General features: G+C 39.8%; 1 protein-coding gene across 2 annotated transcripts in view; it reads right to left on the bottom strand.

Moving 5' to 3' along the window:
* The window catches only part of LOC122568151 (putative transcription factor SOX-15), a 69897-nt gene that overhangs the window by 5038 nt on the left and 50316 nt on the right, over window positions 1-14543 (bottom strand). For both annotated transcript variants that reach the window (XM_043727552.1, XM_043727553.1), the window contains exons 5-8: window positions 3191-3413; window positions 2008-2204; window positions 1237-1454; window positions 348-651 (exon numbers count right to left, since the gene is read on the bottom strand). In XM_043727552.1, coding sequence (XP_043583487.1) covers window positions 348-651; window positions 1237-1454; window positions 2008-2204; window positions 3191-3413 — 942 coding nt within the window. The remainder of the gene's footprint in view (window positions 1-347; window positions 652-1236; window positions 1455-2007; window positions 2205-3190; window positions 3414-14543) is intronic.

Here is a 14543-nt window from a genome sequence, read left to right as displayed (position 1 = left end):
TTCTGTCACAAAAGAATATAATCATTTTTTCTCACAAACCAGGGAAAGATATATATATCTATGTCAAACGACTCAGAAAGAAAGGGCATAACCGAAAGAAATCCTATTTTCTGGATTTTAAAAGGACCCATCATCGGCCATCATAATAATCGTACAGGTCTAAAAAAAAAGAAACGAAATATTTCGATATATATTTAACAAATATTCGAACAAAGATCAATAAGAAATTTAAATAAACATCCAAAAGAATAGAGAAGCAGCGTAACTGGGTTCCAATCGTGTTTGTGTACTGGATTTGATCCAAGTGTAACACAGCATATAATACGTAAAAATGAATAAAGGATTACCGGAACAACCTTCAGCGGCTCCGCGAATCCCCATGGACTGTTGTCGATTGGCACACTGAACAGGATTATAGTTGCTCTCGACAGTGGACTGCATCGAATAGTTGGCAGTCTTCGAGGATTGGGTGTTCGTGTAGTGCTGTAACGATTGATCGTGCGGGGATGCGACTGGCGGATAAAAAGTCCCCGTCACAGAGCCAACATTTTCAAATCCAGAGCGCAATTTATTGCACGATACCATCATCCCGTTCGCTATACCAACCGCGGCTATGCTCGACGGCTGTCTCTCGAAATTTAAGTAACTCACCTGAAAGAGAGAAAAATTACCGTTGAAACTTTCACTCGTGTTTCGTCTTACTGTAATTGACACGTTAGCATGTCCAAACGTTACGATAAATAGATAAATGTGTCACGTGTTCGATCGTGAGGTACGAAATAAATTTTTCGTTTAAGTCGAACCGAAGAGGTTTGCATGTTGAATGGAATATTTTTATCGATCGATTAGATATTTATGCACCGTTGAGTGAAAATAGTGTTTCATTGACGAACCAAATGTTTACGTATCGTTCATTACTTTTTGAAGGAATAGAAAATGAAAAATAACGTAAACCACTGTTTCTTGCCTTTGGCGTTACTCAGTGAAATCAAATTTTCAGTTGGAACGTTTCTGCTGACGAGTTGGTAGAAATAAATTTACAATTTTGCCCGTCCGAAATTTTTCAGGATTTTAAACGTTCATTTCGAATTTCCTATTTCGAACAGTATCTGAAATTTTATAATAATCGACGATATAGATTTTTCGAGCGAGTAATCGCAAAGCAACCTACTAAACGAGTCTACATTTGTCCTCATAGTCTCCAGCAAGATCGTTCGTATGCACGCCATTACTCACCGATTTTTTGTAAGTCAGAGTATCTGTGTAAGCACCAGAATTCTGACACGACGATATGCTAGTACCACCAGCATGACCCGTGTGCAGCTGATTATCGGTACTCATGAAAGTGTACCGTTTCGTTTGCTCGCTCATTTCGCCGTGCTGCTTCGACGAACCCTCCATCAGATCACGTTCAGGATCTGGATTTTGATTGGATGGCAAATGCGTTCCGTCACCTGATCAAGATTAATTCGTCAATAATTCAAACGCTATATGTTTCCATAACCACGTACAAGAGATAGAATATGCTTCCTGATGAAATAATAATAATAATCTAATAATATATATATATACAACTTGCTACTATAGAAATTCGTAATAGTACACTTTAGTAGATGTATGTCATTTTAAAGAGAAATGTTTTATTTTATTAAAGGATCCTCTAATAGGAATTTAACAGGACAACTTAATACAGTGGATATTTTTACCAAAAAAAAAAAAAAAAGAAGAAGTATAACAGAATTTTCAAGTACCATGAAAACCACTTAAAATTAAGACGCAAATAACTGAAATTTCCTATTGAAATTACTAATAATTTTAATTTTTAATGTAGAATTTATTACCGATTTGTAATTACAATTTGTAATTTGTGATTTATTACTAGTAATTTAAATTTATAATAATTTGATTTTTTATTTAAGCACTAATAATTTTAGTTATATATGTAGATATAATTCCTCAAGTTCCACGGCTGTCTGTACGGTAATTAATGCGAGTACAATGTCTCACCATCTGGCTCGGGACTGGCAACTGGAGATATGTCCGGTGTGTGAATGATAGGCGTATAAGGACTACCGTACAAGGAATTGCTCTCCGATTTGTACTCCTGAATACCTTGCTGCTGCTGCTGGTGATACAGGGATGAGATCGGGGAATGTCCGCCCCATGGGATCTGAGGAATGCCTTGATAACTGTCCATCTTGGACCTTAAATAAACATTGAACGTCACTTCGTAATTCTTCCAAGAAACGTCTTTAACACGAAGAACTTGTTAAACGGAAGGATGGCACGAATGAAACTCGATGCATATCGTTTGAAAGAATATTTTTGTTTCGTTGAAACGTGCTTTTTTAACTCAAAGTGAGAATGATTAGTGCAGAACTATTTTAACTTCATTGACGACAGATCTGTTACATAGTTCAAGTTTCTACAGATAGAGTACATTGTATCTTCATTGACGAAGTAAAACGTAAAATATAGTTATTATTTATAACCATATTTTTGAACAAGTATATTTTATATCTTAATAATAGTTTTAAGAAATATCTTGGTATTAATAACGTTTTTGTACTCTGAAATTACTGAATTCCATCAGGCCTTATTCTACTTAATTTTTATCCATCTACATGATTACTTTACGCTATATCTTTCAACCATTCGACTATCATTGTAAAACAACGTGCCACATATTTGTTGTAAACAGATTTCAGGTTATTCTCATCTTTACATAAAATAACAAAAACATATAAAATAAATATAAAAATATATCAAATACCAAACATAATTACAATACCATAAAAGGTATTTGTACAACATTGTATTTATCCTACTATTTCTACACCAATGAATTAAGCCCGAGTGCATAATAATATATTATACTTCATCAATTAGCAGCAGTACTTTGCAACGAAAATAAAAGCCTGATAAAAAATAAATCCATTTACGAATAAGCATATACTTTATATTATAGCCACCGTAAATGCACACAGATAGTAACACCTCGACTCAACCTTCAACCAACTATCACCAACAGCATTACCCAACCCGATAACCCTTGCACCTATCAAACTCGATATCGACGAAAATTAATTCCAACGTCTCGATCGCGCACCTTGCACGCTCGATTAATTCGATGACGGAACGGGAATGATGTTGAAAAATCGCGGCGAATCAAGAGGAGATATCGACTTACATGGAATGATGAATCGTGGTACCAGAGGGGTTGGACCTATTGACCGTGGTGTTGGTCGCGGACGGAGGAGAGGACGGCGCCCCTGGGGCCCGTTTCGCGTGTTTCCTACGCCGTGGCCTGTACTTGTAGTTCGGATGTTCCTGCATGTGTATGACCCTCAGTCTCTCGGCTTCCTCCACGTACGGCCTTCTGTCCTGCGGGGTCAACCCTCGCCATTTCTTCCCTGAAATACATGGGGACCATCCGTTAGCTGGTGCCGCAACGGTGCCACGATTTTTCGATACGACATTGCAACGTTAGCTGTAGGTATATATTGGAACGATGCTTACCACCGGTGTTCCTGAATTCAGGGGGCGGCGTGAAAGGTAATAAAAATTGTATGAATAATGTTACACGTGGATGTATACGATAAAGGGGAAGGGGAAAGGGTGTGGAGATTATTGCTTCTTTTCTCTGGATACCTTCGGGGATTGAACTTTTGAGCTGTAGGATGCTCGATCTTTTTCTTTGCTGTTGTAGTGGTTTAATTATGTATGTGGTTTATTTCAATAATTATCGGATGTCTGTTTATGTAGCAGAGTTAGGTAGTTAGTATTGCGTTTATCAAATAATCATTTGATAGCTACTAGATCCAATAAGCTGGCAAATTTGGAGTTTCAATTTATTCCTTTTGCAATTATTAAAGACATGCAGCTGCACGAATGTGAAACGTATTCTGACCTTTTTTAAGATCAGATCGGAGTTATCTACGACTATTCATTTCTACCATACTCCTTCAATTATCGTCATCTGTGTATAGTGCGCGTTTGGAAACAAACCTTAGATTGGTAATCGTAATGTCAAATAATCCTTTGGATGCTTTGGTGTATTGGGTATAATAGGAATATGTAACTTGAAGTATTTTCTGCGTAATTGTCTCTTAAGTATGCTAATAATAGCAAGTTAAACACAAATACTTATTTAATACGTAATATATTAGGTCGTCCCAAAAGCTTCTTTCGTTTTGTTCTATTACTACAAAATGGATCATACGTAATTCAATAAAATAATATAAAACAAAAGAATGTGGTGCATTTATTATTTCCTTATAAAACGAAAGAAACTTTTGAGACAACCTGATATTTAGTATTCGCGTGGTTCCATTTATCATGTTACCATTAATACAAGACAAGCCGCTATTTTGCACGTCAACTTGTAAAAGCACTCAAAGTTGACCAAGAAAATGCTTCAATTTCGATCGTAAAACATTTTACGAGGAAGAAACCTTAGAAATATAGATTTATTGCTAAAATGAGAAACTCGACTCGAACGTTTCAATCAGAGCCGCCGTGTACAAAGATAAGTGCAGGGGCATAAACCTTGCGTGAATTTGTAATCATAAAAGACGCCATAAATTCGCGGCCAGCTGTTACTTTCTTTGTACGTAGAACACTGCTCGCTGGATTTAACACCCACCGTGCATGAATACATTTCCTACCGATTAACGAGGTGAACATGACAATTAATGTTTTTAAAAAATACCGCATAATGTACATCTATTATAGTTTGCTAATTACTAATAAATAATGAACAGCAATATTTGCAAATTTCTGCAAATGTTTATGTACAAAGTGCAATTCGCTATACTGCAATACTCTGTTATCACTTTTGACAAAACCTACTCTATTATCGATACGTTTAGCTGTAATAAACAGGAAACGACAAGACGCAACGTACATATATTGCGTATTTGCGTGTTTAAATGATGCATAATATCTTTGAATACATAATGATCGATAATACTATATCTGTTCCGTATATACAGCAAATCGACATCAACGTTTTAGTTTCATCAACGCGTTCAGACTATCCATCGGAATGCCTGAACTTTCACATTCTATCTAATTTTTGTAAACAGGAATAATTTTTTAAACAACGAATACCGTCCCTATTAAATCTCACGAGTTTTAACAATCTTCAAATTCCAGTACACCAACCTTTATGCAATCTACTTAACACGTTGATTATCGTGTTACTCAATATTTTAAAACATTTAAAAAGAGATAAACCTCGTCAATTAGGAAATTTTCGACAGTGTCTAACATTCTTCCAGCTTACATAACATTGTTAAAGAGAAAGTGTGCAAATACAATATTTTGCAGAAATTATATATGCTAACCTATAGTATCTATACTTTGATCTATCATAACTCTCAAGGCGAAATATATAAAATTTGCGTGGCAGTTAACGCGTTAAATATCGTCAGAAGCACACTAAGTAAGAAAACAACAACCGCAACTTATTAACACATTGTGTATATTTATGCAAATTCATATTTTTCTAAATGTAATTAGTTTTCTGCCTGACTATGTATTTCGCGCATTTTTCTATCTTCCAACTTCCTCCAAATGCGTAAAAGTCCGAAGCATAATTAATTAAACAATCAAATGCAAAACAATCGATGCGTTTCACACATGGAAATCTACTTCATACATAACCGGTCATAAGCCATCCAATCTAATCTTTCACTGGGAACCTATAAATTCTTCCATACGTAAGATCCGCATTCACCATTCCTATATACGTACTATTAGAATCACCGGTGCCGGTAAAGCTACCAAGGAGGAAGGTATCGCGGCGTTATTTCGAGGATCGATAAGACTGGCTGTGGTTCGTTCGCCGATTGGCCGACGATACTCTTAATTCATGCTACGAGGCTTGCCCTTAATTGCCCGCTACGTGGCTAGGTCGTCGTCGTCCCCGTGGTCGTTGGTGGTGGAAGCGGAAAAATGGTCGGACGAGCGTAGATACGAATTACAGGAGGGCTTGGCCGGCCGGACGACGACGACGACGACGGGCTGGAATCTGCCTTAGTTGCGTTCAATATGCCCGTCCGGCATGGTAGGCCGGAATATCATTAAGCAGGGATAAGGGTTAATACGAACGTAAGATGTTCACGACAAGAACGAAAAACTTGAGCGAGGCGGATGTATATGGTGTGCGCGTACATATGTACACGGGATCGGCGTATACGGGCCGTATAGGTACATAGGCGCATGGGGGCGTAGATATGGGTGCGCCCGTGCCTTCAGCCAGCCACAAGGCACGAACCATTATTTCATATTTCATTTTGTATATTTCAACTCCGGAGGAGACGCTAACCCGAACGACTCAGCCTCGAAGAGGGAGGCAGTGGATAAAGAGGAGAAAACGAAAACAGCTTGGAAGAAAGAGAAAGAGAGAGGAGAGAGAGAGAGAGAGAGAGAGAGAGAAGTGGAAAAGAAAGAAAAAAGAGACACGTGGAAAAAGGAGTATATATAGGGAGGAAAAAAAAGAGATGGTCGCAGGGTTCTCTAAGTCTCCCTGTAAAGTCCATTTTTGTCGCCCCGAGTTTCTTCTTACTTGGCTCTTCTTCTTTGTCCCCCTCTTCTTCGTCTTCTTCTTCGTCCTCTGCTTCTTTTCTCTTCGAGCGGCTGCCCTTTTTTGCGATACAAGTACTTTTCGAAAGGACAGCGGCCAGGGTTGACGCGTGGAAGTAAACTCCTGCGACGTGCTCGTCAAGATTCAATGGAATCTCCTTTGTCGCTTGTCTTTGTATACGTGGCTCGTACGGGGAATGAAGTCGAGATTTCTTTGAGAATCTGATTTCTAGTGATAAATTACCCGTGATTGAGAGAATTACTTATCTGAGCAAGATTTACGTCGCGAATTTGTTACTAGGTTCTTCGAGATTGTTATAGCAAGTGATTGTTCGGCGGCTAAAGATTGTATTAATAAAGTTAGTTTCGATATTTGTTTTATAAATTGATTAAGATCGAGCTTAATTAGTTATGCTATTAAAGTTAGTTAAAAGAACATCTCTGTTCTAAACCAATTATTATCACGTTATTCAATATTGTATAGTTACGTAATACGTGTCTTTCGATATTCATGTTATTTTAGTATTTGAAAAGCAAGAACTAACATGATGTTTTATGCTTCTGTAACGGATTAACAGTCTAATAAGTAATCCTGCAAGTCTCCATAAGTTTTAACGTTACAATCAGGTTGTAATATATGAAATGTCCGTTAGAGCGCTTCAGATCCTTCGCTTAGATTGTATCAAGAAGTAGGTATATCGCCTGCACTGTGGTTTACATAAAATTAAATGTCGATCTGTGCTCTTTCGTTCCGTATTTTCTACTTGAAATAGCGTCGGAGGTTCCAATCACTGACCCTATCCAATGAGATTCGCATTTGTCTTCCAAAAAATCATACCTAAATGATTACAATCAATCTTCGATGAATACTCTATTTAATACTTCAATTCGATCGACAATTTTAAGGTGGTTATAAGACGCTGTGTAAGCATATTTTCTATACTTATTATATTTAATAAGCATAAACCCCATACGCGCAGTGGAAGTATATTTACCATTATCCTTTACTTAAATATGAAAACAAGCTTTTGCAAATCGTCAACGATGGAATGAAAATAGAAAGAATAATAAGATACTTCGACGTAACTTTTATGACTGTGCTTGCTTCTGCCTCTGCATTCGTTATATCCGCGTCATCACGGAGCGACGAATGTCGCCGACGTCGAGGAAAATAAGACGGTTGAAAAAAGAACGATAGCCAAAGAAAAGAAGAAACCGCAACTTCTTTCTTCTCTTCGGCTCTTCGTCTCCCAAACTTTCAACCTTCTTCGCGGTTGCACTCGTCCATTTGCTTCCGCGTGTTTCGCAGAAACAGTGAAGTCAGGGCGAAGCTGAAAGGTTCAGAAGCGGACGAGGAGGAACTGTGGAAGAAGAGGAGGGATCGGCGCCTGAAACTTTTTGGCCGACAATAAGTAAACTTAATTTAATATTCTTGGGCGCGCTCCGCGGTGAGCTAGCCGGCAGTGATTCATCATCACACCCGCGCACTGCTTCCCACCATGACGTCCTCGTTAAGTATTCTAATGGTTGCCGTGTACCTCTAATTTACTCTGCTCTCGGCCCTAGTCAGACGACTTCATTAATTTCAGCGTTTCGGTCAAAAGCGGACCGCACTCGCATCGGAAACACTTTAGTCCTTGTTGGATCAGCTATCGTGTCGTTGTTTCGTCGTCTTCTGATCGTAATCCGTACCAAGGTCTGTGTGCGACTCCCAGTACGACGAAGAGTTTGTACGAGACAGAGTTTGGCTTTGATAGAGCTTGAAATTATTTGCGAGTTGTAGGAGAAGAACACGATACATGTACGCGACACTTTTGCATTTTTCTTGCGTGTTGAAGATATTTTTGGTTTCTATTTTTCTAATTTTCTACTTTTTTCGATTCAACGTATTGTTCTTCTTCTCAACTATCGAAACACTGATATCCGCCAATTGATGTGTCGCTAATAAAATTGTAACTTTATCGATAAGATAACTTTTCATAGTGTATAATACAAATATATATAATAATGCAAATATTAAAGGTAATTTTAAACTGAACAACGTTGCAAGTTCTTAATCTCTTTCATAAAGATCATACATCCGATTGGAAACTAAAATTTTATGTTAAGAGATCCTGACAGAATAATTCTGAAATTCATTTCGCGTTACAAAGAAACCTCGATCGCTGTGCACAGCAAAAGCATTAAGAACTCCGTTATCGCAACGGGCGACAGGCGCACACGCGCGACCGCGCGACGCACGCAAATGTATGCAAAGCGCATGCGGGTCACAATAAGTCGATCAGCGGCGAGCATACTTCGGAAATCTCATTTGAACCGATGCTAATAGGCTGCCTTATCCACGCCGCCTAATCTGACCGCGCGTATACACGACCGGCCGACTCGTGAATTCCTCGAAGCGTGATAAATTAACGCCAACGGAGATCGCGACAAATTACGTCTCTCGATTCGACGTTAGCTCCCCTTGCGCCTGCAGATCGCTCGTGCCGAAATGTCTTTTTGCATCTGTCAACGAAACACACCGTGTGTGCACACACGCGCCTATATGCGCACACGAATATATTTAACTTCGTTGGTTGCTAGCATTTTCCAGAAAGCTCGTTCGTTCTGCCCGGTTAATTAACGATTCCGCGGTGATTTACGCACACGGCGAATGCAGCCGGCGTGGCGACAGGGTCGATTAAGCCACGTTTCTATGCACGCACGCCAGCAGCAAGACTAACACCGGCACTCAGAGAATTTCGCTTTGCTCGCGGATGCAGCATCGCTGGAACGTGACATTTCCAGAATCGAGCGAGAAACTTCTCGCTCGGCATTTAGAATACCGTGTGGAATTAGCTGCCACTCGTACTCGTTCGTGCCTCCCAATCGCACTCTTATACGTGGCTTTAATTGCGCGTACAGCGCGCGATAAATCTCTTCGTGCGGTGCACTGAATCGCTTCTAGCGCCCCCTGACAGCCTGCTGAAGAAACGCCTCGTTTAAGAAACAATTTGCTCAACCCTCGAGCATCGAGTCATGACATGATCGCGCGACGGTCCTTCAGCCGGCGGCGTGAAGCGTGCTCTCCTCTCGATGAATTTCACACCGTTTATATACGACCACGATCGAACGATTGCTAAATTACACGCACGCGACGCCGGTAATAAATATACATGATGTATCGGTTCGCGAGCGGCCGCGCAATTAAATTTATCGGGACCTCTAGCCGCTGAGCGACTGATGCGCTACGCGGCTGGCAAAATTGACGTCGATCGATGAGATACCGAATAAGGACGGGTTTTTGTCGTGCAAGAAAATCTAATGAGAATACGTAGCCTCTATAGTGGCGCTCGTGTTCGATAGGTACGGTGAAAGTTACGTGAGATGAGAAGTATGTCGTTACAAGGGTAGTTTGGCGTAGTTTAAGTAGTTAAAATGACATATTGAATCTGAAGATTCTAAGAAAATACCAACGATAGAAATATGTTTGAGAAATCAGTGTCTTGTAATTCAAATTTCATTAGGCGATTCTACAACCAAGTAGTTTTCTACGAGCGGCGTTTGTCAGAGAAAATAGTTAGTGGACATTATCGAGTATAGTTTTCGATTTGAAGGCGATGTTGGAAAGAAACAAAGCTCGCCTATGTTTAACAGCTTGTCGTACACTAATATTTATACCTAGTTCACTCGTAAGAGTTCTGAAACGCCTTTCTTCGTAATATCGTTATATCACAGTCATATGTCATACTCGTAATAGATTATAGTTAAACCGTTGTGCACCAGTTGTCCAAGAGCTGTGACCAAATTCCATTTGTATTTGGGGACCAAATTAATGTACTTGCATTAGATAGAATATCTTAATTCTCTTAGCGGGCGACGATATTTCAAAAGCCAATATACGAATAATCATAAAAAGTTCATGAAAGGAAATTCCTGCGTGTGTCTGATCTATATCCATAAAATTATTCAATATCTTAGCTACTTGTATACTTGCAACAAAATTTACTCGTGACTCAATTTTAAATATCAACTGACCATTTTACAGGAATAAAGGAATCAAAAGTAGAAACATCTCGTATTCGTCGCAGTGCAACCTAACCCACACGGGCGATTGAAATGAAATTAACGCAATCGAAATTAAATCGGTACACCAGCTTGTTAATACATCTTCCTATAAAACCCCTCTGCTACACTCTGCTAGCAGAGTATTCCGTTAAGTCTGGCCGATACGACTGGAAACCGCTAAACCGATTCGATCTACGAATGAATTATAGCTAAACGCCGAAACGGACCGCGTCGAATTGGTTTGATGGAATCACAGTTGATCGACGTTACGAAGCAGAAAATGCGTTCATTTAACTTCTCGATACGGCTTGTCCGCGACCAGTGTGTAATAGTTAATATAGGCAGCAGCAGTCAGGAAACAGCGTTATAGAGAGAGGGCTCGGAGAATCAGACGAGGAACGAAGATGAAGACGGAGATGAAAGCAAAGACGAAGACGAAGAAGAAGAAGAAGAAGAGGTCGAAAGCGAGGCCCACATCGGTGGGACCGCATCGTGCACCCCGCCCAACCTGGGTCGCCCACTGTCACCATTAATAATACGTCTCCCGTCCCGTGATGTATCTCATCTCCGTTGGCGTCGTGTGTTGTGCCTCGTGTCCTGTCGTGTCGGTGTTTAGCCTTCGTTGTGCGCTCGGTCACACGCACGTGCACACACATACACGCGGAACGCACACTCGCTACCTTCTTTATTTTCTCTCTTCTCCCTCTGTAATTTTCCCTCGCCCTCTCTGTCTATCACTTTATTTCACCTTTCTCTTGGTTCGTTTCTTCGCTCGTCCCGTCTCTTTCCGTCTGGTCTCAGATGATATCGCGGTTCCTCGTCTCGCTCATAGGCAATGCCAATAACGCACATGCACACGCGGTTACGCGCGAGCGTGTCGTTGCGTGCAGGTACTTGGCACACCCACACGAGCCTTTGGGAGGGGTTGCTAGCACGAGGTCGTTACGATGCACATGCACGTCTCGCGTGCAGCAACCACGACGACGACACTTTGCTCTTTCAACTTTGACAGTTACTTTTCGGACAAAGACATCAGCCGGCACGACACGGTGCTTGGCTGTCTGGGAAACGGGTATTCTCTTTCTCCGCGCTCCCCTTCCATTGGCAGAGGCAAGAATCTTTGACTAGGACTATAATGGCAGGGGATGATTTTGTATTTTTTATTCGCCAGTCAGACGACCAAAAGGCATCACCGATGAACAAAGTCTCGGTAAAGATGGAAAGAACGAAAGAAGAGTATATAGTATACATGTAGTAACGTCACTTCCGGTTGGGAGCCCTCGCGGAATTCGCCGGTGGTCTTTAATACATTGCAAGAATGAAAGACTTTTAAAAGTACTTTAGAATTGAACGTTAAAGTTGCAACGAGATATTTAGTCTCTTAAGATTCGGTTTTAAGCTTGTACCTTTGTTTCCTCTTGTATTAACCTTGTATTAACTGTTAAACGCCAAGTAGTGGAATATTACTAATTATAAAAATTAACCTAAACGCAACACTGCTAAAAGTCAAAAGTATCGTTTTAGCAATGTGCAAGAAATATATCAAAATAATATAATACTTTAAAGAAGCTCATGACACTAAAGTGAAAAGAAAAGTGTATCATAATGTTAGAGATACTTCAATATCTTTAGACTTTGCAAAACCGTAGAACCGGAGAAGAAGAAGAAGCGACAGAAGTATATCATTAAACGAATTCGTGGAGTTCCATTTCATAACCATAATATTAAAAACCAAAATTCACTAGCCGATAATTACAGCTCAACTAGTATCTATCTAAGTGAGTATCTTTAAATTTTGTATTGTAACTCTGTATTTAAGATACTATCGACGATAGTTAGACCAGAGTTTCAAACGCAGAAACGCGTGAACTTTAAAGTTCAAAGTTAAGGAATTAAAAACAATTCTATTCAAAAGAGGAAATGGCTGAAACAGGTTCGAGCATACGCTTAATACCGCTCAATCCGGCCAAAGACCCTCAATTATCGCCGATCAGCCTCTTCTCCGGTCGTTTCCCCGTTTAGTCGCGGTGCAACCCCAAAGTTGAAGGAATCTAAGCGTCTCTCGGTGGCAGTCATTCATGAGCTAGCAGGAACTCGATTACGTCTACCGAACGGGGACGAACATCAGATAATCCATTAAGATCGGCAGAGGTCTGGCTGATCGCCGGAGACAGATTACTTTTCCGTCGGGCGAAAGCAAGGAGCCAGAGATTGTCGCAAGGGGGCCCACACTGAGCTCCCTTCCCTTTGTCCACGTGCTCAGCGCGTACAGTATGCTTATGCGATAGACGAACAGAAGTTCTCGAAGACATTGGTGGATTGGTTGGATCACGTCGTAACAGAGCTGTCTGTCGAAATAAAGAATTCCTTGGACAGACGTTTAGTCGCTGTTGCATGTAATATACTTCTTGATGTATCTTTATCAGTTACTACAATTATTGATCTTTTACGGAACTATTTTTAACTATGAGCAACTACCGGTAGAATTGCAATTTTTAACCCTTTAATGGAGTATTTAATCCTTTTATCTCGTGGATCATCTCTAGATAGAGTAACATGAGGTTGGTCGATATGAAATATTTTTCCAAATAAAATTTTAACAGCATATAATCTTTTCCAAACGTCATGCATTTAATCAAAATAATTTTAATATAATATATCAAATATTTTCAAATATCCAATGATTAACCAGTTTCATTGTTCCAGACTTAGCAAATCTTTTAGAATGGAACTGTTGCAGTCTCTTTTAAAGTAATTTATATATCAAAAAGTTATCGTACAAATTATGGGTATTTAAGATTGCTAAACAATAAATTTCTGTTTTCGTTAGCTTTCGTAGCAACTTTGCTAAATCTAACATCATGTAATAGAATTATACGAATATTTTGATTATTCATAGCGGTCAATAATGAGGTCTCCATATTTAATCCTTCTCTCTATTCAATGCACGTGGTTTATAGCAAATCTTTTCTTCAACGTGATTGATAATAGACCAAACCTTAAGCTAGCATTGGATCGTTAAATTCAAATTTCTTGCGCATCAATCAAATAAAATGACAAAGAATTCGGATCTTTTTATCATTAGCTTTGTCATTAGGTTACATTCTATCAAAAATAACTTTCAACATTACTACACAGATACTTGTTTCAAAGTTTCTCATGACTTTTATGTATCGTTTCACTGCTTGGTTCTTAATCATCTCGTATCTCAATCATAATTGTCACCAAATGCTCAAGCCATTAGCACTACGTTTCTCTCACGCATTAACTCGTTGTTCGATCGATGAAAATTAATCCTGGCTTCCCACTGGTCGATGAAAACTTCAAACGATAAATACAAGTTTCGCGGCATTCCTGATTGCGGCTCGTCGTGGGCGCAGCGTTGAATCTCTTCCTGGAAAATCATTCATCGTCGCGGGCCGCGTTACCTTGGGTGTCTCGAAGCGAGAAATATCACGCTACGAAACGGCAATTGTCGTGCTGCGTTATGCATGTATCCCAGCGCGTCCGCTCGTCCCAAGCGAGCGTTAACAGGCGAGTGTTCCACCACGAAAACGTTCTTCGTCGAGGACACCACGATAGAATGCTCGTGAACGAACACGAGAACGAAACGTTTCCATCGCGATGAATCGCGAGTGGAAGATGACACACGCGTTTGTCAATTTCCCTTAACATATCCTTATGGACTATCGCCGATAGTCTACAGTCTACAGAAACATTAGGTTGTTGCACGATAAATTTTGTCTTTGATGTACGGGGTGTTCCGGCAACTGCGGTACGATCGACAATACGTGGGTGATTCTATAATACATGGAAAAATCTGTCGAAAATATAGAATAAAATGTTTCCATAGGACGTCTCGTTTTCGAGAAAATCGAGTTTAAAAATTTGTCAAATGTGCTCGAGCT

This window comes from Bombus pyrosoma, linkage group LG6 (assembly GCF_014825855.1).
Source record: "Bombus pyrosoma isolate SC7728 linkage group LG6, ASM1482585v1, whole genome shotgun sequence".
Classification (NCBI taxonomy): Eukaryota; Metazoa; Arthropoda; class Insecta; order Hymenoptera; family Apidae; genus Bombus; species Bombus pyrosoma.
The sequence above is the reverse complement of the archived record's forward strand: the minus strand, read 5'-3'. Positions and strand labels throughout refer to the sequence as shown.